General features: G+C 35.5%; 2 protein-coding genes across 9 annotated transcripts in view; both read left to right on the top strand.

Moving 5' to 3' along the window:
* PI4K2B (phosphatidylinositol 4-kinase type 2 beta) overlaps nt 1-11380 on the top strand; it is a 24490-nt gene extending 13110 nt beyond the window's left edge. For 5 of the 7 annotated variants that reach the window (XM_017816129.1, XM_017815879.1, XM_017815791.1 and 2 more), the window contains 8 exons: nt 303-503; nt 972-1103; nt 2459-2612; nt 3113-3180; nt 3688-3784; nt 5719-5852; nt 6938-6997; nt 9194-10847. In XM_017816129.1, the coding sequence (XP_017671618.1) occupies nt 303-503; nt 972-1103; nt 2459-2612; nt 3113-3180; nt 3688-3784; nt 5719-5852; nt 6938-6997; nt 9194-9367 (1020 nt within the window). In that variant the 3' untranslated portion in view covers nt 9368-10847. Of the gene's footprint in view, nt 1-302; nt 504-971; nt 1104-2458; nt 2613-3112; nt 3181-3687; nt 3785-5718; nt 5853-6937; nt 6998-9193; nt 10848-11273 lie in introns of those variants that run through there. The other 2 variants (XM_017816218.1, XM_017816301.1) reach the window with 2 other exon arrangements.
* Nucleotides 11016-21946, top strand: ZCCHC4 (zinc finger CCHC-type containing 4). 2 transcript variants are annotated; one of them, XM_017815414.1, is made up of 13 exons: nt 11016-11100; nt 11274-11392; nt 13243-13325; nt 13972-14247; nt 14757-14837; nt 15148-15220; nt 16831-16981; nt 17492-17592; nt 17929-18050; nt 18634-18709; nt 19194-19245; nt 19963-20107; nt 21760-21946. In XM_017815414.1, exons 1-13 carry the CDS (start codon nt 11025-11027, stop codon nt 21881-21883), a joined length of 1479 nt encoding a protein of 492 aa, XP_017670903.1. In that variant the 5' UTR covers nt 11016-11024; the 3' UTR covers nt 21884-21946. The 2 variants fall into 2 exon arrangements, 1 of the variants encoding a protein (XP_017670903.1); XR_001874933.1 differs by lacking the exons at nt 19963-20107; nt 21760-21946 and having other exon boundaries at nt 17933-18050.
* Nucleotides 21947-22093: the final 147 nt, after the last annotated feature.

Genomic DNA, 22093 nt, shown 5'->3' with positions numbered 1-22093 from the left:
TATTATATTTTAAAATGCAGTCCTCTTAAATTTTGAAAAATATATTTTGGAAAAGAAAATAGTAGTTGATTTGGATTTTTTCTTGTGAAGAGCTTATTTTGAATTTGTACTAATCCTAGACAGGCATTTGATGATAAATGTATTTAGCATTTCATTTTGTTTGTTTTATTATCTCATCATCTAAAAAGAGCAACTGTAAAATGCTGTGTATAGGATCTAACCAGTATTTTCAAATAACTAATCTTTAAACTAATTTTGCAACCCAAAGTGCTCATATTTTAATTTTGTATTATTTATCTTAGAAAATTATTGGAGTGTTCAAACCAAAATCTGAAGAGCCTTATGGACATCTAAATCCAAAATGGACCAAATATTTTCACAAAATTTGTTGTCCTTGCTGCTTTGGCAGAGGCTGCCTCGTTCCAAATCAGGGATACCTCTCTGAAGCTGGTGCCTATCTTGTAGATGAGAAGCTGGGGCTGGGAGTTGTACCTAAAACTAAGGTAAAAGTTAAAACACATAAATTACTGAATAAAAAACCCCTACAGTCTCTGAACTGCAGCTGTGTAGATATCCTTGTGTATTGTCATTTGTAAACTGTTGCAAGTCCAAAGGCACAGTGGTTTGGTGTAGAAATAGTGACTGTGACTTTTGTTTTAAATGATAAGTTTAATTGAATCCGAATTGAATCTTTTCTTTTTGGAACCACTTCAGTTTCTAATATTTTCTGACACCTTTTGTGCCTCATGTTTTGGTGAGATGCAAATTTGCAAAAATCAGCATATAAAATTCCCATTTTTGTTTGAGATCTGTGAAATAGAATATATTCACCTCTATAAAATTTCTGTTGGAAATGCCTGATGCTTCCTTTTTGATTTTTCTTTTTTTGACAACCGAGCCTAAAATTTAATGTAAATTTATAATTTAAATAATAAAGAATTCTGAGCTGTGTTTAACTTTCATGTTTTAAGGTCGTCTGGCTTGTCAGTGAGACCTTTAATTACAGTGCAATAGATCGTGCAAAGTCAAGAGGAAAAAAGTATGCTTTAGAGAAAGTGCCAAAAGTTGCTAAAAAATTTAATCGAATTGGACTACCTCCTAAGGTAAGATGAAAAATAGGTCATTTGTGCACTTCCTGATTCTTAGACAAAACTTTGAGTTAAAAAAAAAAAGAATATTTATAAGTAACTTAAACAGTAGAAGAAAAAATTTGTTGCTTATTGAAAACTAACTTTAAATGTCTGAAATTTTGATAAATATGACCGTTTCTGTGCAAAATCTATCCACTTTTATATCATTCCTTCACTTGAACTACTTTAATAATCTTGGCACTTTTTGTTTCAGTTTATAGTCAAGCTTTCTGCTGGATCTTGTTGTACATTTCACTTATTTTTTTGTATTTATTGATTGTTTAGTACATTTCCTTTTAGTATTATGTTTTTATATTGTCAATCTTTTTTCCCTGAAATTTATCTAGTTCCTAATTTTTTCCTATTTTTTTTTTTGCCTTCTATTGTTTGTTTTATTCTTTTGGGAATCCTATTGTTGTGTTCTTCCTACCTTCCTTTTGTCTTGAGTGCAGACTATGCCGACTAAAAACCTGGCATCTTTCTTGCCTGATGAGCCTTACTGTATCCCCAAAATATCACTACACTGTTCTAATCCTAAGCTTTTAAAGCACAGGTTACATACAGCTTGTGTAATCCACTTGTATCAGTTCCCAGCAATTTAGATCCACGTGACACAGGTTGTGCAAGCTTCGCATGAGCATGGTTGTTCCACGTGCTCTGTATTTATCCATGTGTCTGCATGTGTTTATCTATCTGCATTTTACTTCCCAAATAGAAGTTCTTTTTTGAATTTTAATCTTGAGCACCTCTCCTGTTTCACATACATATGGAGCCTATGCCATCTTGACTTTTCTCCCTTGGATTCTTTTGGGAAATGTATTTCAGCCAATTTTGTGCAAAAAGGATCTGTCTTGAAAAAAGTGGTTAGTGCTGCTGTTCTCATCAGTGACGGTTAAAAGATGATCAGAGAGGAAGATTTTTCTCTTGTCATTTTTACAGTTTTCTCTGAACTATTGAATCAAGTGCTTCCAGTGAAAAAAGAGAATAGATATTATTTCTTGTAATACTGACTGTTCATTTGTGTTGAGCCGTCTGGCTACATTTCATTCCTGGTAAACTCAGTGAGTGTTTAAACAAAGATTAAAAAAAACCAAAAAAACCAAAACCATCAAAAATCCTAGAAAAACACTTTCATGATTTGAGTCTTACCTTTTTTTTGAGTTTAGGAATGAAAGAGAAACCACTTAGTAATCTTTTTTTTTTTTTTTATGTCATATTGCTGTGTTCTGAACTTTTAACAGAAAAACTCATTATGTACTTTCAAAGTTGAGATTACTTATGTGACCTACCCAAGTGTATTTTCCAAATGCTGTTTCTTAATATTTCAGGTTGGCTCCTTCCAGTTGTTTGTTGAAGGATATAAGGAAGCTGACTACTGGCTCAGGAAGTTTGAAACTGATCCTTTACCTGAGAACACAAGGAAAGAATTTCAGTCACAGTTTGAAAAATTGGTTATCTTGGATTATGTCATCAGAAACACAGGTATTTGTTAGTGTCTCTTGGTAGCTATCTACTTTTGTGAGGCAGAAATGGTAAACAATGCTGGCTGAAAGCTGGTGTTTAAGACTTTTAGTACATTTCAGATACTTTTCTCAAAATTGAAGGCCAGAAAGTCGCATTTTAAATTTAAAATAATTTACTTTGGATTGCAATATGAAAAAATCCAAACAACCCTTTTAAAGTGTTACTTGATATTTTTAAGCAAATACTTTCATTATGCTTTAGTTATGTGTTTAGGGAAACTAAAGAAATACTACATACCTAAGAACATTTGGTACATTTGTGGTCATTCACTGAATCAGTTGCCTATACATTTCAGTAAAGCTAAAACACATGTGTTGTGATGGAAAGAAATTTTTTGAACAGTTTTTCCTGACTTACATGGGTGAAGTGTCAATTTACAATATTAGTCATTGTGTATCACTTTAGATGATGCTTTCTTTATATGTGTTATGTTGTGACATGCATTTCTCTGTTTAAAGACAGAGGTAATGATAACTGGTTAGTCAGGTACGAAAAAGAAGATGATGGACTTGATCTTTCAGATAAGGTAAGAAAATTGTACTATTGAAATTTACATTCTTTAAATTTTTTAGTTTTGTACCTTGGTCTTGCTGGGGATTAAGGGCATGCCTTTAATCCTGGTGCATGGTTTCAAGATATATGATAACTGCAAATTATTCTAGGCAAAATGAAGGGAAAAGTTATTTTCTTTAGACTAGTCTATATAGAACAGTGCTAGAAGTTATTTATATTGTTCTGTATTTTGGCTTTACTAGATTGGGTTATAATAATAGTAAAAGTGCCCACTGTTGCTCAGGCACATTTTTTCAGCTCTTTATGTGCTCAGCTTATCTTGTATTTGGGGAAGGACTCCTCTTTAATGGGGTTAGAGTAAGAGTTATATGTACTTGAGTTTATTTGGATACTGCTTTGTATTGTTTAAGTTGAATTTAACCAGTGAAGGTAAAAAGTATATTATTTAATATTTTTAATGTGTTTCACTGTTTTTGTAAGCACATAAATATCACTTATTTTTTAAATATTCCTTCAACAGGATAGCCAATGGACTATAACTAAAGAATCTATTAAAATTGCTGCAATTGACAATGGTTTAGCATTTCCTTTTAAGCATCCTGATGAGTGGAGGGCATGTAAGTATTGCATTCTTCTATCATCTTCCTTTCAGGAGAGTAGCTTCCAAAGAAGTATTTTTTATTTGGGTTGTTTTAGTAAGAAACTAAGAAATCATCGCTGTAGTTATACATTGAATTTTTAAATAACATACTCTTCTTCAGAAAGTTAGGAACAAGTGCCATTTTTGCAATGGCATATGTGATTTAGTCCATTTTAATATTTTTTACTTTTAAAAGTTGTTAATACATGGACACTTACAAGCGTAGTACTGTATGTAAACTGACTGATGGTGGAATTGGAAGAATTTAGCAACATGTTTTTCACATGTATTTTTTTGAAAAACATGGTGGAAAATTACTTGGGTGAAAGGATATGCAAGCTGTCTGTCTAATGGCCAAATTTCTGTTTCAAAATGAAAAGTACTATTATAGGTGGACAAGTAGACAGGTTATTTTTTTCTTGTTCTCATCTTCAGCTTATTTCCTAGATGTTAATATTTAGTTATCAATTTTTGCTCTGCTTGAAAATACTATTACTGTTTAAGTGAGATTGCTTTTGACTACATCTGTGATTACTTACAGTTTAGAGGGAGGTGCCCAACAGGGTTTCCAATTATTTCTGAGGGCTATTAGCCAAGCAGGTAATTATAGCAGTTAAGTGTGGGCTAGTTAGACTCTCAAAAGGCTAGTTTATTACTCCAGGCAGAGCTTTGTATAATCTCTTTATATGTTGATACTAAATAGTTACTATCCTGCATATCTCTTGGCTACAGTCACTTCTGTAGCTGTTCTAGAGACACAGCAATTATGGCTTATTTTATACCATCTATTACTTCAGAATCAAAAGTATTAAACTTGCATGATCCTTTAGTATTCTTGTGCAGTTCGACAGGCATGCGATAATTTTGTAAAGGAAACTTGTAACATGGCATTTACAAATTGCAGCCTCTTGATACATAGAGCAAATTTTCTTGACTAGCGCTGGTTGGTCATCAAGGATAACCTTCTAAAAGCCAGAGAGCAGCCTATGCAAAAGGCAGGAAGTTGGTCCAGCGTGGATGAACAGGGAATTCCTGCCTGAATTGGGGATGCAAATATTAAGTATATTAATTAAAAAAAAAAATTAAAAAAAGAAGATGTAGAAACTCCTCTGAAAAAATAGAGACTTTGCCCGAAAGTGCAAGAAAAGAGTTTGGAATGTCAAAGCTCAGCTGAAGCAAAGCTAGCAGAAGATATAAAGAGCAACAAGAAAGCATTAAGTAAATTAGAAGTGAGGATGGGACTGAAGAAAAGTGCAGCAAAGACCTGAAGGCAAAAGGTGAAGAAAGAAGTTACTCAGTGCTGACTTTGCCTCAGTTTTCACTTGTAAGATTTGCTCTCAGGCTCTTGGGTCTCAAAACTCATAAGCAGAGCCTTGGGGAACGAATCATTACCCAAAGCAGAAGAAAGGGAGCACTTAAAAAAAATGGTCATTCGGAAGTTCATTACTCTTGCAATATATTTTGAAAAAACCATCTAGTAGCAATTGAGTGAAAAGTTAAGAACCTTCTCTCAGCATGCTTAGAAAGCATTTTAAAAAACTAAAAATTATATTAAAAATAGCAGCTACTTTTTTGTTAATTCATAAATGAGTCAAACATGTGAAAGATTTCTATTTTATTACAGCTATTATTTTACTCCAAAGGGAACTGCATTGCTAAACTAGAAAAGGCCTCTTCTCATGCTTGCAGTGTTTCATTTGTATGCTTTTTTTACTTTGCTTACTATGTTTTTACTGTTTGGAAAAAAGGATTAGGAGCTGTAAAGCTGCTCTTGCAACTGTAGCCAAAAGGGGTGTATGGGGAAACCATGTTGGGAAAAAGTGGTGTGTTACTGAGAACATGCAGCAGGCAGCTCGAGAATTTAATTTTTGCCTGTTGTTAATCACTAAGTGTACTGTTTTCCTGTATTAGATCCCTTTCACTGGGCTTGGCTTCCTCAAGCAAAAGTTCCTTTCTCTCAGGAGACCAGAGATCTTGTTCTTCCTCGCATTTCTGATATGAACTTCGTACAGGACCTTTGCGAAGATCTTTATGAACTGTTTAAGGTGAATCAACTGCTTCTTTGAATTGAATATTACTGAAATAGCTGATACCTGTAATGGAACAGCTAAAGTCATAAAAGGAAAAAAAAAATATAACTTTTTTATATGACGATATTGTGCTATTTTAGCTCTAACACTGGCATGGTCGAAAGGGTTTATGTAATTATAAGGAAACTGTGTCACCAGTGTAGTTAATTCATAGTAATCAACTCATCTGAATACATAATTATCTATTATATATCTAAGTTTCACATAATCAATTAAAGCCAGTTAATTCTTGTAGCACAAATTTGTGTAAAAACTCCATTTAACATACCTATGTGGTGTGTATGCACTTAAGTTGTAGCAACCTGAGGAAATCATGTATTTAACGTAACTTAAAATACATGCAGGCCTTTTGTGTGTATGTATATATATATATATATAAATTTTACGTACATATATTGTGCTAAACTGATGCTGAAATCTTGACCATGTTTAAAGTCAAACTCATTTTAAAGACACTAAAAGTGTGCTACAATATTGACACGTAAAGAAGTGTCCTTATCTGAAATATTCCATAAACAATTGTGTCATGTGTTCAATTGAAATAATACAAATGAGCATCGAAAGAATTTGAAATTTTAAACTTTTAATGAAAGTGCAGCTTTAATATCAAAACTGGATCCTGAAACACAAATATTTGTGTCTTTGACTCTGGGTTTGTTAGTTGAAGTATTTAATAAATCCAAGGGAGGAAATGTTCTTCTTCCAGAGTACATGTGAAAGAGCAGTGTTAACATTATGTAATGGTATTAAGCCTGGTGTCTACCAGATATTGGTGTTTACCACTTGCCAAAAGAGATATCCACTGATGTATTTTACTTCCGTGATGTGGAACATTTTTCATTTTCACGTATGTAAACTTGCTGCAATAAGTAGGCCTTTTTGTGGGTCATACTAGGATTCTATTTGAAGCTTTCAAAAGTTATTATAGTGTTTGTAAATATGAGTATGCTTATTATGATACCGATGATTTTACATACTAAATATATAGCTGAAAATAAGTGGGTCATTTCCTATAATAACTGTTTGTTTTCTTAATAAAGACTGACAAAGGATTTGACAAGGCTACTTTTGAAAACCAGATGTCTGTTATGAGGGGACAGGTAAGTCTGCTTTTCTTAGATTTTTATTTGTGTATTTAATTTGTCATCACTTCTCAGCTGCTTTTTTTAGAGGAACAAAAACTGACTTCTGTTGAATGGAAAGACACTTGAAGGTATTTTCACCTGAGAAGACTCAATTTCTTCTTAGAGTTTGTTCCCATTTGCATATAGATGAGACAGCAGAAAGTGTATGCTGATTTTTTTTTTAATAGAAGATTTTCTTAAATAATTGGATTTTATTGGTTTTGTGGGGGATAGGGGAGAAATTAACTGTATATTCTCAGAAGGCATTTTAAAAACGAAATATTGGAGAAGAGTCATAAATTTGGATGGAAAACTTGATGTGTAATTTCATTATGCTGTTAAAATAAATGTGACTTTATTTTGGAGGATTGACTTGATTATTCAAATACCTCTCACAAGAAAGCAATATTAGGTAATAAAATATCAAATGTTAAAATTATACTTCAAAACAGTCCAGCCATTTTCGGATTAGAAATTTGATGATTGTTAAGTGTTGGGCTTTTTTGGTTTTTTTTTGTTTTTTGATTGTTTGTTATTTTAAAACACCAAAACAAGAGAGAAGAGGGTTTCTCCATCTTCCTGCAATTTTACAATTTAAGACAGGTGTGAAATATTAGAGAAAAAGCTTTAGCTAAGAACAAGTTATTTAGTTCATTGTAGGCATAAAATGTCATTTCTGCAAATGTAATAGTCCCGTTTGCGCTAAATATATTGATACTGACTTCTCTGTGTTCATAAATTCAACATGGATAGTTTGAAGCCAGACATTCACAATTCCTAGAGTGGCTTAATTAGCTGTTTTCTCTGTAGAATTTCCTATATCAGAAAGTACCTTGCACAAGACTGCAGCTCTGCTTGCTTGTCTAAATTAGTTTTTCGCTCTAAAAGCTACATCCGGACCCTTTTTTTGTACCCTGTCCCTGAGGTGGATTTCAGCAGAGATTTGTTGTGTTTGTTTGGTTTTTTTTTTTAATCTCTCTCTAGCTATATAAGAGTGTGTTTCACTGTGGGAAATGTCAGGTTTTCAGGCATGGAAGAAGTGCAGATAATGAGTAATTCTTGGATGTGATTGGAAATACATCAGCAAACAATGCCTTTTAGCACTGATTTTAGACTTGATTTTGGTGTAAAATGAAAGTATGTTACAAGGGCATTATAGAAGAGCTGGCTACCTAGATCACATGATAGTGGATGCATTCAGTTGGGATGAATTTGCAGGATAGCCAAAACATCTAAATACATCCTTAAAAATGGGAATTTAAGAATAAGAAAACTAGGAATCTAGTTGATAAAGATAAGGAGACTGCAGATAAACATATCTTGCATGTAAGGGGTGAGGTCTTTAAGGTACCAAACATAGTTAGAAGCCTATTTTTGTGAAGTGCAGGTAAAAAAATTTGGGAAGGGTTTCAAATCCAAAATAAACAATTCTCTCAAGAATGTATAGTCTAAGCAACAGGTAACACATATCTACAAAGGATTGCCTCAGAACTTTGAAAAGTGCAGAATGAGCAGAGGATCAGTAAGTTTGACAAGGTCATTGTGCAGGGGACAAAAAAGCTTGATATTAAGGATAATGCAAGTGTGTCACCAGAGCTAAAATGAATACTTGCCTCAGTTTTCAGCAGGATAACACTGAATATGGAGTAAGTTATCAGGGCAGTCCATGAGCACTGAAGTTTTGGAAGGAAGATAATAGACTCCTGTGAATTGAGGGCTGAATGTAGATCTTAGCACTGGGTTTGGTATGCGTTAATAATATGGCTTCATATCTTCTGATATGAAAATAATTTTGGCTGAACTGGTGATAGATCCTATGTTAAATCATGGCTTTCTTGTAGGTTGGTTTTTTTTCATTAAAGGTGCAGTGCTTTCAAGAGATGTGCTAAATTTAAAATGCTCTTTGATTTTTGACTCATAACATTTTCTGAAAATTTGGAGAGGATTGCATGAACTATTCAAGAAAAGAATGGAAGGATAGTTAGTGGCAGGATGTCTTCATGTTACTAAAGAAATAAAATATTTCTACTTGCAATAGAGTGTCTTTTAAAATTAATTCATTCATCAGCACAGTCCTCTACAGAATTGATTTGAGTGGCATCTAAATTTATAAGCCTGTTAGCTGCAGTTTTATTTGTGTACTCTAACCTTACCTGCTTTTACTCTTTTTAGATACTAAACCTTACTCAGGCATTAAAGGATGAAAAAAGTCCAATTCAGCTTGTTCAGATGCCACGTGTGATTGTAGAGCGAAGTAGCACTGGAAGTCAGGGCCGAATTGTTCACCTGAGTAATGCATTCACACAGACCTTTCATAGCAGGAAGCCTTTCTTTTCCTCCTGGTAGCAACAAAAATACGTGGGAAGAGTAAGTTCTCTTAACTTTAGACAGCTGCTTTTGTGTAAAGGCTCTGCAATAACGTACTTCTGCTGTATACCAAGAGCTCTGACTGCCAACACCTCAGAACTTAAATTCTAAAGACTTAAGAAATGTATTTTGAATGTAATAAAAGTTTACAATTTTTGTGTCAAAATTGTGAATTCTTACGTCAGGGAATGAGAAAAATTTGTCCATACTGTATTTTTATAGGCTAAATTAATGTATTCTGAATAAGGGAAGCTAGTTTGCATATGCTGAGAAACTAATTTTGAATACAATAGGATTTTTTTTGTTTAATATACATGTGAGAATCTGTACACTATTAATTTCTTTTTATATGGCCTTTGGAAAAAAAAGTTCAGAATGTTATCTTTGATTGTGAAAAATGCTTTTCCTTGGAATTTTTTCCTGATATTTTAAACTGGTTATAGATTTTTGTAGGCTAGTTACTTGAAAAGTCATGCACTTAAAATAATAATCTGTCCTTGACAAACAAGTAGGAGAAAGGGAGAAGGGGAAAAAATGCTCCAACTACCTTTTTTTTTTTTTTTTTGCACACAGGGACCAAAAATAGTTAAGTAGGTGAATTACAGCAAAATTCAGCCTGAGTGAATACACAGTTTCTACTGTGACAATAGAAACTGAGTGTACATTTCAGAGGTTGAAGTTTCATCGTAGTGTTTAGAAGTTGTGTATTTAAGCACATATATGGAAATTTGTGATATTTCTTTATAGATGCATCACAATGAAGGAATTGCACCGTGTTGTTAGGTTTGTTTTGCCACGCACTATAAATGTGTTCATCAGTTGTCACCAAAGTGGTTCTGCATTGTTAGTGACAGAATCACTTATGTGTTCATCACGAAGCCAGTTTGCCTTCTAAATTTCTAGCTAAACACAATTTTTGTTTTTTTGACTGGAAAAAAGAGAACACTTTTTTTAACTGGAAAAGACTGTAATACATACAACAGAGAATTATTATTGTGATCTTAGCAATGTCATGCTCACCTGCCAATTGCCATTTGCATTTATGCTTAAATTACCTGGTTTAAGACTTGATGGTCATGTTTCTAGGTCTGCGGCTTCTGTAATGTGATAAATATTTTTATTTTAGTAATTTCCTGGACATTTAAGACTGGGAGTGGGAGAAGGATTGCTGCTTTTATGAAACTTTCAGTATTTCAGACATTGCTGTATTTTGTAATTCTAAGCAATACTGTTGGAACTCAGAAATAATAAAATGCTTGTATTTTATGTAATTTTGAGTGGATGTAAATATTAATGTAGCACGTTAGCAAAGTCACAAAACTGAGATGTTTAAGCCTTAAATGTAAATCCCACCGCAAGGTGGAGCTCGAAAGGAGATGGAAACGCCCACCTTTATAAACTTGCCATGATTGTTTTTATCCAAACGGATTATTAAAAAATTAAAGACAGTGCTGATGCACGGGGTACGCCTGCTGAGAATAATGAATTATTCCAGTGGGACCGGCTCGGGGTCGGGGCTCCGCCGTCTCCCTTGTCCGCGGGTGGGGGGGGTCCCGCCGAGGCCTCCGCGCCGCTGGGGGGCGCCGCCCGGTGCAGCCGCGCCGCTCGCGGGGGCCGTCGGGACGGAGGCGGTGCGATGGCGGCGGGGGAGCGCGGCCCCGGCGGCATCGCCCTGGTCGGGCCGGCGTCCGGCGCGCCCAGCTGCCCGCACGGTGAGCCCGGAGGGGCGGGGGGCACCACCCCAGCGTCCCTGGGCTCCCGGCAGGGCTTGCCTTGCAGCAGCCGTTGGGAATGCCTTGTTCTGGGAGCTCGGCTCTTGCAGCGGAGCGGTGGAACAAACCTGCTGGTGCCCCCTGTGTCATCGTGTCGTCGCGTTTGTCCCCAGGTCCCGCGCTGCTGTTCGTGAAGACCAGCCAAGGAAAAGAGGAAGGGAGAAGATTCTATGCTTGTTCAGCTTGTAGGGATAGAAAGGATTGTAACTTTTTTCAGTGGGAAGATGAGAAGGTAAGAGAGCGTTGCTTAAGATTCTGCTGGAGATTCAGGACTACGGAGGTGATCCGAGGGTTGGAGCACCTCTCCTATGGGGAAAGACAGAGAGTTGGGGCTGTTCAGCCTGGAGAAGAGAAGGCTCCAGGGAGACCTTTTATAGCACCTTCCACTACCTAAAGGGGCTACAAGAAAGCTGGAGAGGGACTTTTTATAACGGCGTGTAGTGATAGGACAAGGGGCGATGACTTTAAATGCGAAGAAGGTTTGGATTAGCTGTTAGGAAGAAATTCTTTACTGTGACAGTGGTGAGGCACTGCAACAGGTTGCCCAGAGAATTGGGGATGCCCCATCCCTAGAAGTGTTCAAGGCCAGATTGGATGGGGTTTTGAACAACATCCTCTAGTGGAAAGTGTCCCTGCCCATGACAGGGGGATTGGAGCTAGGTGATCTTTAAGGTCCCTTCCAACCCAAATCAGTCGATGATACTATGAAATACTGGGGATTTTTTTACCGATTTAACAGTTAAAAAGTATATTTTGTTCTGGAAATCTGTGGCAATTGTCACTTTCTAAACTTTATCTAATAGTTTATACTTAGCAGAGCACTTATTTCTGTCAGGAGAACATGTTTCAAGTATAACTTTTAAGGAAGGCTATGTACATTTTGAGCAGAACTGGCACTTGTTACTGTATTGCCAAAATGCATAGATAATTAAGGTAAGAAGTTTGCTAATGCTATGCAATGTTGAACAAAATGGGATACTTCTGATCCCAGGATGCTCTCATCTCCCATAATTAAGACTGAGAAAATCTACTGGATGCAAACAAAAAGTGGGATATACAAAATTCCGAGGTGGTGGGGTTCAGCATGATGCTCAGCAATTTCTCATTGCCTAAAGACCTTTGGTCACATAATTTTGTAGGGTAATGAAATTGGGATTGATATGTATTCACAGAGAGCTTACCGTGTTTTTTTCCAATGTATTTTGTGTTACTTTTTCTGTTCCCTGAATGAGTATCTTGTGTTTGTAGTCATTGTCCTCAGGAGATTGGCAGGCTGCAATTTAATTGGGTTCATAATTGTTTTTTTGCTGTGCTGCTTACTACTGAAAAGTTGTAGAAAGAGAAAACGAGATGGTTGGTTACTGGGTTGTGTAGATTTAAATGGGATTCCTAGTGATAAGTAATTTTAAATGTCACTTGTATCATGGTGTCTTTTGTTCTGTTGAATTTTACTGTCTCCTCCTTTAAACAAAACAGTTCCATAAGTTTTGTGCAAATGTCTTGAAACTCTGTTCCACGTGAAACCATGAGTATGTTTTGTGGGAACAAAGCAGAAGAGTCAGAGAAGAGTGTGAGAGACTGAAATGTTAAAGGTTAATGACTCAAACTCAGTGACAGGTCATAACAAAGAGCTGTTGTCCTTTTAAAATGATCACACACAAAAGTCTTGGGCAATGTTTCTGCTGTCATCAGTTTTTCAGGATCAGATCATAGTTCTTCAGAGGGAATAGAACTCCTGGCACACATTAATGGAAAGGGTAGCTCTTTCTGTCTCCACCACAGCCACGTTTTGAGTTTTTCCCTGAGTAGAAGATATGTAGTAAAAGAATGAAATCTTATTTATTTTTTTGCATGGTTTAACTTCACAGTGAGAGACTGGTGTTGCTTTGCAGTGTGCCCCTGTGCTGAAGTCATGCTTGTTCCTCTGAAACAACAGACCAAGGAATGTGATGGTTTTTCCTTGCAGAGTAACTAAAGCATGAGACCTTTGATGCACCCCTTTTGTTTAATGTTGAGATTTGATGTACAACACAGAGCAATAGCTGTTTGTTTTGTAACTTTTTACGTACACAAATTTTACAGGTGTCGGAAACAAGGCTTGCAGCACGTGAAGAATATAATAGAAACCATCAACCTACTTTCACACACAGACAGAATGTGGAAAGGTATTGTTATGCATATTTCCTTTAGTAGAAATGAAGTTTAGGTACTCTGAATGTAGAGAAGACATTTCAGGATTCTTTCAAATAGGAAGATGTGGCAGAGGGATTTGGACAAATGGGAAAATAGCATGAAACAACTAATTAGAGCATAGTATTTTCAACCCAAGAACTGGGTTCTTTTATGTTTGTATAGTTCTTCTGATGTTAGTGCTCATAATTTGCTAACAACAGATCAGTAGTAGTTTCAGTTAATTTATGCCTGACGTTAGTTTGCAAAAGTAACAGGCTTAACATTATAAAAAGAAGCAAAGGTAATACAGTAACAAATAATGTCTGAATTTTTGTGTATAAACATACAGGACTTTGCAGTTAGTCTATGAAATCTTCACTCTGTAATCCAGTTATCTTGTGGAGACTCCCAATATATTTGGTTACCATATATTATGTGCATTTCAGAGTGTCCTTTGAATATTCTTTCATAAATAATACTTAATTCACATGTGGAGTTTTGCAAGAGCAGCGTAAACTGCATTGTCTGTTTAAATGTCTGAATACTTAAAAAATGTGAAACTCCCTCTGTAACTCTGCTACATGTCTTTCACAGAAGCTTTTTGCAAAGTTTGTTCCCTATTGTCTTTTCTATTTAAAGGTACAAGAATTTTGTTCTGCTGCCATTATCAAAGAGGAGGTTTTGCCAGGAATGCCAGCAATTGCTATTGCCAGCAGAGTGGGAAAAACACTCGAATCACCAGTTGCTGTGTGATATCTCCACTGCCCAGCTGAAAAGTCCCAGTCAATTTCTGTATCCACTGGAGAATAAAAAAACAAATGCACAGTATTTATTTGCAGACAGAAGTTGCCAGTTTCTACTTAATCTCCTTATTGATTTAGGATTCAGACGAGTGCTCTCTGTCGGAACACCCAGGTACATCAGTGAGAGTTGCTACAGTTTCAAATAATATTTATATCTCAAAACTGTGCAGCTTACTAATGATTACATAATCAGTGATTCTCCCATAATAAGAGGTTCACTATGCTTTAATTGGTTGGGGTTATGCAAGCATCTCGTGGGGTCTTGCTTTGAGCTAAAAAGATACAGGAGAAGACTGCAGCAGCACTGCAAATAACAGAAACACACATACACACTTCAGTTCTGCTTTATTTCTTACTGCAGTGACATTTCTTTGGCTTTGTTTCAGGGGGTTTTTATGCAAGGTGATCCAATAGGTTTCACTGACTTTTCATCTTTTAAGACTAACCTATTTTTTTAACTCTGAGTATCGGCCAAAGGGAATCACCCAAATTCAGATTACCCCATTTTCTCTTATCTGTTTTGTTTTAAGTTTAGTAAAGTACCAGGCATTCTTGTCTTGCAAGATCATTTCTGAAGCCAGTGGTTATGTGTTAAATTTTTTTGCTCCAATTATACTTCAGGCTTCATGAAATGATCCAGTCAAAAGCATCACAAGAAGAAGATTTCAGAGTTAGAAGCCTTCTACTAGATATTGATTTCAGGTAGGTTTTAACGTTTGTCTGTCTGAAGAATAAGTATAAAGATTTGTGTTCTTACTACTTTAAAAGATAAATTGGTGGTTGTTTTCACTTTCTTGTCTCTGCGTCTTAGTTCATGCACACATAGACAAATGACATCCGGTTTATGAGAAAAGTAATTATACTTAATAATTCCTCACTATAAGTATGTGTTGTCAGTAATCAGAACCCAAAGATGTTGTTTTTCTTAAGGCCTGTTTTCAGTCTAAATGCCTTTTAGGGCACACAAGAAGTTGCTTATATTTTTCTACTACTATTTGAACTTATTTTACAGGTATTCACAATTTTACACAGAGGATGAATTCTGCCACTACAACATGTTCAATCATTATTTTTTTGGTGGAGAGGTAAGGCCAAGTATTTATTGAGTGATTTTGTAAAGAAGTAAGTGTTGTCAATGCAAAATTTTGTAAGAAGCTAGTCTAGTAGAAAACATCATGAGAAAAAATGGTCAGTAGTACTGAAAAGCAAAGAATGACAGTGCCTATTCAGTAATTCTCTCCCACTTGATTCAAACTTATTATATTTATGTTAACTAATGTTGGTTAGACACCTTAATTCCTGCTTTTATTAAAATGACAGTGTGGTGTGAGCTGTTGCCTCATATAAGTATTCATTACCCCTTTTCTTGTGTTGCTACAACAGAATTCATTATTTTATTCCCAGCCTTTACCAGCCCAGTGGATGCTACAAGACTTCATCACTGGTGCTTGAGATGGGAGGGAAAACGAGGTTTTTATGCTTTGTTCCAGAAAAGCAAGCTCAAAAGGTTAACCTTGTTGTCATAAAATGAGATTGATTTGGTGTAATGCTCAATGAAAATGCCGAATTTCTTGTTTCTTTTTAAATGTCACATGAAGTGCTTAATTTTGAGTTTGTTAGGAAACCTGCAGCTGCAATACGATGTCTGTTATAGCTTTGTAAGAGAATCACAGTCTAATTCAAGTCCAAACATTAATTTTAAACTCTTGTCCCAATAATATACTCACTCTTTGCTCTTCCTCTGCCATTAGTAAGCCTCTGGTTATTTGTATAAACATGTTTCTTTCAATACCGTTCACAGCATGTAGGTAATTTTCGGATTTTTCCATTCTAAAGGCTACATTTGAATGAGGTCTTGAAAATAAAAAGAATAATTTAGAATGAAAAGGGAAGCTGGTCTGAAAGCCTGAACTTTAAATATTTGTAATCCATCACTGTATTCAAGTTTTGTATTTTTCAATTAAAACTAAAGACTCTGTTCATCTGCATTATAAATATTGCAGTTCTTTTCAAAGTGTGCAAAGGTGACACCTGTAATGACACTGTTCTGCAGTGTATTCATGGACTGAATTGCAAAACTTTCAGTTGCATATTAGTATTAAAAATCTGGTTTTGGTATGCAATAGAATCTAAGTAACAGATGACAGAACACTGCAAGATGGCAGTGAATACATAGGTTTTTACATTTCCTTTAATAATAGAATCCAGGTTGGATTGCTACAATTTGAATACTGTATATTTTTATAATCAGTATGGATTGAATTGGTTTTCAGTAGACGTGTTTTTCTCCTACTGCTTTGGTAATGCTTTGCAGAATAGAACTATAAGTTAAAGGGCATGAATAAAATGTATTCTGAGCCTGAACTTTGTTTTCTCACTATGAATAACATCATTTTTTCTGAGGTAAATTTAGTATCCTTAGGAAGAAGACTGCCTTAGGAAGCTTGAACTGCATCTGCCTTTGATATATTAACTGAAATTCAGGGCACTTGTTTTCAATGCTTCAAATCCAGTAGGGTTTTTTTTGTTTGGGATTCTTTTAATTTGTTTGGGGGTTTTTGTTTCGTTTTTTAAATGCTACACAAGAGGAAATTCACCTCCACAAGAATAAAACCTGAAACTTCTACAATGATCATTTTATTGCTGAAGACAATATTTTTACTTTCTTTAATCTGTTAACCTCTGTTTCTTACAGGCTGCACGTGAAACTTGTAGGAAATTCTTGTATGAAGATAATGGTGAAAGAGTCATTATGGTAACTGATCCCCCATTTGGAGGTTTAGTGGAAGCACTGGCTTCTAGTTTTAAAAAACTGATGGCAATGTGGAAGGAGACAGGAAAAGAAGGTATGTATTATAGCCAGATAGGTGGGTTAAGCAGTAACATGACTATAAGAAAAGTATCTATTAAAATAAGTCTGTGATTCTTGCTGCTCAGGTGAATGTGAGCACACTCACGTTATAATTTCTGAAGGCAAACTACCATATCCTGTTTACTCTCCTGATATTTTTAGTTTAGTAATGCCCAGTTCTATAAGTCTCTCTTAAAACTCTTTGCCATTCTTTTCCAAATCTGCTTTTCCGTTAAAATGGACTTAAAAGGTAGAGAAAAATAAGCTATCAAACCAGTACCATTTCTTACCAACATAGGCAGGTAACAAGAACTGTTAGTTACGTGGCACTTACAGCTACGCATATATAAAATATGCCAAAACTTTGTTTCGTGCAGGAACTAGTTCTTATGCCTAGCATGACATACATATCCATGTTTATGTATACCAAATGCTTACTGTAAAGTTCTCATGCTTCACATACCTTGTTTTTCTCTTATGTACATTAAAGCCTTTTCATTACTAGGTCAAGACAATAAAGAGATGCCGATGTTCTGGATATTTCCATACTTCTTTGAGTCTCGTATTCTTGACTTTTTCCCAAGCTTCAGTATGATGGATTACCAGGTATGGCTGAACCAAATGAATCTGCTAAATATCAGTTGTGTGCAATGTGAACAGGAATATGAATGGAGCTGATACAGTGGTAGCACTTGTCTGTAGATGGGCTGTGTCCTTGAACTTTGACTGTGTTGGAGACACTGCGAAGCCCATGGTGCTCATGTGAAGCCTGCATTCTGTATTTCTGTTAGTCATACCTTTGATAACTTTATCACGTTCCTGCAGTTTGTATATAAACGTGAACGTTTTATAAGGCACATATAAAGATAATAAATATCTAAATAGCTCTGCCTGTGCTTAGCATTCAGTTTAAGGCTCTTTTTTATGGTTCTATTTTTCTAGGTAGACTATGATAATCATGCACTGTATAAACATGGCAAGACAGGTCGCAGACAATCTCCTGTCCGTATCTTCACAAACCTTACCCCGAGTATCATTGTACTTCCTGTAGAAGAAGGTTATAGGTAAGATATGTTAATGCTCAAGTAACTGAAAGAGTGTCTTTGTTCTTAGTTAGGGCAGAGAGTCTCTAAAGGAGTTTGGGATGGTGCTGTTCCGTGTTGTCTTGCCTAAGTTGGATGCAAGGCTCGAGCATATTTTTCTGTTTCATTCCAAAGTTGCGTGGTATATAGACAGTGTGTAGGAGAGCTGAACACCTAAAAAGAAGCTTATATTTTCCATTGTGGAATGATGAGATGACTCAGCTTCTCTGTGGGAAATGTTATATATACCTACAAGAGGGATTTACAGCTATGTATGATAATCAGCTTTGTTGAGATAGTAGTTAAAAAAATGAACCCTAAGAGAAGCATCGAGGACAGAGGAATGGATTTAGTTTGATTTACTACTGATAGTGTCGATAATTCAAATTCAGGCTCCTGAATTTTACTATGTGGATGTGTCTAAATTGCCTAAGTATCATTTATGCATCAAAGCTGTAATCTTTAATTCAACAAAGTGATTTTACAGTCCTTATGTTTATTGTTAAGCTTGTGTAAAATTAATTGTTTTGTTAGCAAATGTGGACCAGTACATTTTTTTTCCCAGGTTTTGCACCTTATGTCAGCGGTATGTTAGTTCTGGTAACCAGCACTGTGAGATGTGCAATTCATGTACGTCAAAAGTAAGTATTTTCCCTTCTTTCTGAATGGCAGTTTTAGCAGTAGTCAGATAGGAGTCTCCGTAATATTTGCTCTGGTAAAAACCTATTCTGATACCAAGTTCTGTGGGAAATCCCCAACAGTTCCAGTTTTGTAGACTTATTATTACCTTCACAGGACATCTTTTATAACCCACTGGGAATTAATTTCTGGTTTTGTAAAGAGGACAAGAAAAATTTACGACTTTCCACTCAGACCATAACTTATTCACCAGTGGTCTGTTGGCACATACATGTTTTCTTATCTTTTGAAGTTTTAGAACTTGCTAATTTTAAAGTGCAACCCTTTTGCTGTGGTTGTCACAGATTCTCAGGTTTGTTGTTTCTGAGTTACAGTCCTTCCTACTTGTTTCTGTAAACAGTGGGGTACATACATCAGTAGTTTAGTTTTAAGATAGAATAAATGTGGGGGGGGTTAATAAAAAAAACATTTATTTGTCTTTTGTAGGATGGCAGACGATGGAAACATTGTGTTCTTTGCAAAAAATGTGTAAAACCCTGTAAGTACACAAAAATACTTTTCTAAATAGAAATGCACCTAGTCCAAAGAAACTGAGATAACAAACCAGGAGAGAAGATGTAGAAGTAAAATGTAGTAGAAGACACAGAGTAAACGAAAAATCTCTGTTTTGCACAAGCTGCTATTTATTAATTTAAGTGTATTTGCACTATGTGGAAATGTGATAACTTCTTGTCAAGGCACACTAAATCTTATTTATATTTATTATGGGAAAATTGAAATATTGTCATTTGTCATATAAGTGTTTCCTAATTCTGTAAACTTTTTCATTAGAATTTCATAAACAAATGGGGAATTACTAAAATGCTTGAGAGGGTGGAGTAAAATTATGTTTCATGTACAAATTTAGTTGTATATATAGCTCTGTTCAAATGGCTGAAGCAATAATTTTTGTTACTGTTACAGAAATCACAATCTGTAAATACATTGTAACATCTGGGCTTTTTTCCCTGTTAAGATCACATACATGATAATAGTTCTCATGGCAAAAAAATTCACACATAATTGTGCAGTGTATCTAGTGAGGTATCTGGCTGCCTTATGAGATGGGATGAAGAACCCAAAACTGACCACATTCATCTCTGTAAAACTAATCCAGAATTAGAAACTGGGTACTGTGGCCTATATTTAAACCTCATTTTCAGAATTATCGTTATGAACATTTTCAATATTATAAATCGTGTTACTTATTTTGCAGCTTGGTTTCACTGTAACAATTGCAACTGCTGTGCTCTTCCAAACCACAGTTGTGAGCAGACTGATTCTGGCTGTTTTGTGTGTGGCAAGGCAGGTCACAAGCGCAGTGCCTGTCCCAGTCTCTCCCGCACCAGAACAGCTTTCCAGTAAGTGTCATATTGCATTCATATAATAAAAGATAGCAGTCAGGTGAGATCAGATCTTATGTCATGGAATGAATTTAGAAAGAGGTGATTTTTGGCTTTAAGTGCTGATGTCAACTTTCACTGTTGCTCTCCTGCTCTGTTGCTGGGGAGTATATACTGAAGGGAGGATATGATAAATGGCAGCTCCTGTGGCTCCCAGTTCCCTGTCTGTGGCTTTTCTTTCAAAACTGATTTATATGGATCGCAAACTTGGTGACTGGTGCACAGGAGAGCTCTCTCAAGAAGACTGAAAATTGAAGTAATAGAACGCTTTTATCCCTTTCAAATTGCTCATGAGAGGTCAGAGAAAACACCGACACTGTTTTATTGCTTCCTGTTTCTTTTGCTTTGTTGTGGCATATTTTGCTTTTTTCCATGTGGTATTTCAGGTCCTTTTTGTAGTATGATCTAAATCTCCACCATTAATCAGGATCACATTGAGTACTTTCAGTCTTCCATGATTGTCCTTCTGTAATATACAGAATGACATACTTGTATGTGTCAGAAGTCCAAAAGAATCATGTATGGTGGTCTTCAAATAGAACTAACTGAAAAGAGGAAAGGGGATTTGCTAAGAGATGATGCAGCAGTTGTCTCAACCTTTCCAGTTCTGTATAGTTGACCTGCACTTTGGTAGCTTCTCCAGAGTCATGGATTTGTTTGTGATTCTTGACTTGAATGGTTATAGCAGTGGAAATGCAAATCTTCTCTCGCAAAAGCTGTACTTCTTGTTGCATAGTGAGATTCAGATAATTACCCTCTTGGATCACTATCAAGAGACTCACCAGACGCCTGTTGGGTGGTAGAGGAGTACAGGAGTATTGCTTTGTGTCTTACTGTGGCATTAAAACAAGTTTTGGTTAAGGAGTAGTAGAGATAAAAGGTATCTCTTTTAAAAATTCCATCTCTTAATGTTTGGGGTTTTTTTTCTTCGCTTAAAAAAGTAAAAAGGATGCTAAAAAATTCATGAAGCCTCATCTGTTTCTTCTGTCAAGTAAGATACTATTTGGTCAATTGTACCAGACTGGTTTAGTCCTTTCACGTCATCAGTTACTTCTTTTGTTGATTTATTGCAGCATATAGCGTAGCTTTCTTTTTCTAATAAAAAGTTCTGTATGTTTTATTTATTAAAATTATTCAACATTTCACATTGTAAAATACATCCTTTGTCAGAGATAAAACAGCCCACTTGCTAGTTGTATTTAGGTCCTGTATTTGCAGGAGTCTTCCTAATGCAGGAGTCTCCCTAACTTTATGTATTGTCTTCTAAGCCTTTCTATTATGTATTTATGCTTTATATGTTCAGCATGAAACTCTGTGTGTGCTTTTTTGTGAGGGAATTTCTTAAGTTTTCTATATCCTTTTAAAGTTAAATGTTGAATAAGTACATAAATGAAAGATAATTAATGGCAATAAAGTGGAGAAACAGTTTTAGGAAGTTGAAATATCATAACATTGTAAGATGGAATGTTCCTTGTACTTTTTGTGCCGGTGCTTCACATACTGTCACTACAGTTCATGTACTTACACAGACAGATTATTTAAAATACCAGCAAATGTAAAAGTTCATTCTCCATTTTATTCTAATCTCTATGTTCCTTTTTTCTTTACAGAAATGACAAAAAGAAAGGGCAGAAAACTTCAAAGAAGGTAAAGATGGGGATCTGTAAAAGATCAGCAACGAAACGTGCCATATTCTCCAGGAAGAAAATAAAGAATAAGAAAAAAAAGACATGACTTTTCTTGCTGCTACTTAATTATTTATTTTTTTATGGCCAGCCTTTGTTTCCATTTTCTAAAAATGTAAATATTGACATCCAAAATAAAACCTGATTGAATTAAAAGTGGCAGTTCCTTTATTACACATCGTTACTTGCACCAAAAAAAACCCCCCAACCTAAGTGAACTACCACAGCCCTTACCGTGTATTTGTATAATGTAACAATT

The sequence above is a fragment of the Lepidothrix coronata genome, unplaced genomic scaffold (genome assembly GCF_001604755.1).
Source record: "Lepidothrix coronata isolate B3197 unplaced genomic scaffold, Lepidothrix_coronata-1.0 Scaffold0, whole genome shotgun sequence".
Taxonomy (NCBI): Eukaryota; Metazoa; Chordata; class Aves; order Passeriformes; family Pipridae; genus Lepidothrix; species Lepidothrix coronata.
The sequence above is the reverse complement of the archived record's forward strand: the minus strand, read 5'-3'. Positions and strand labels throughout refer to the sequence as shown.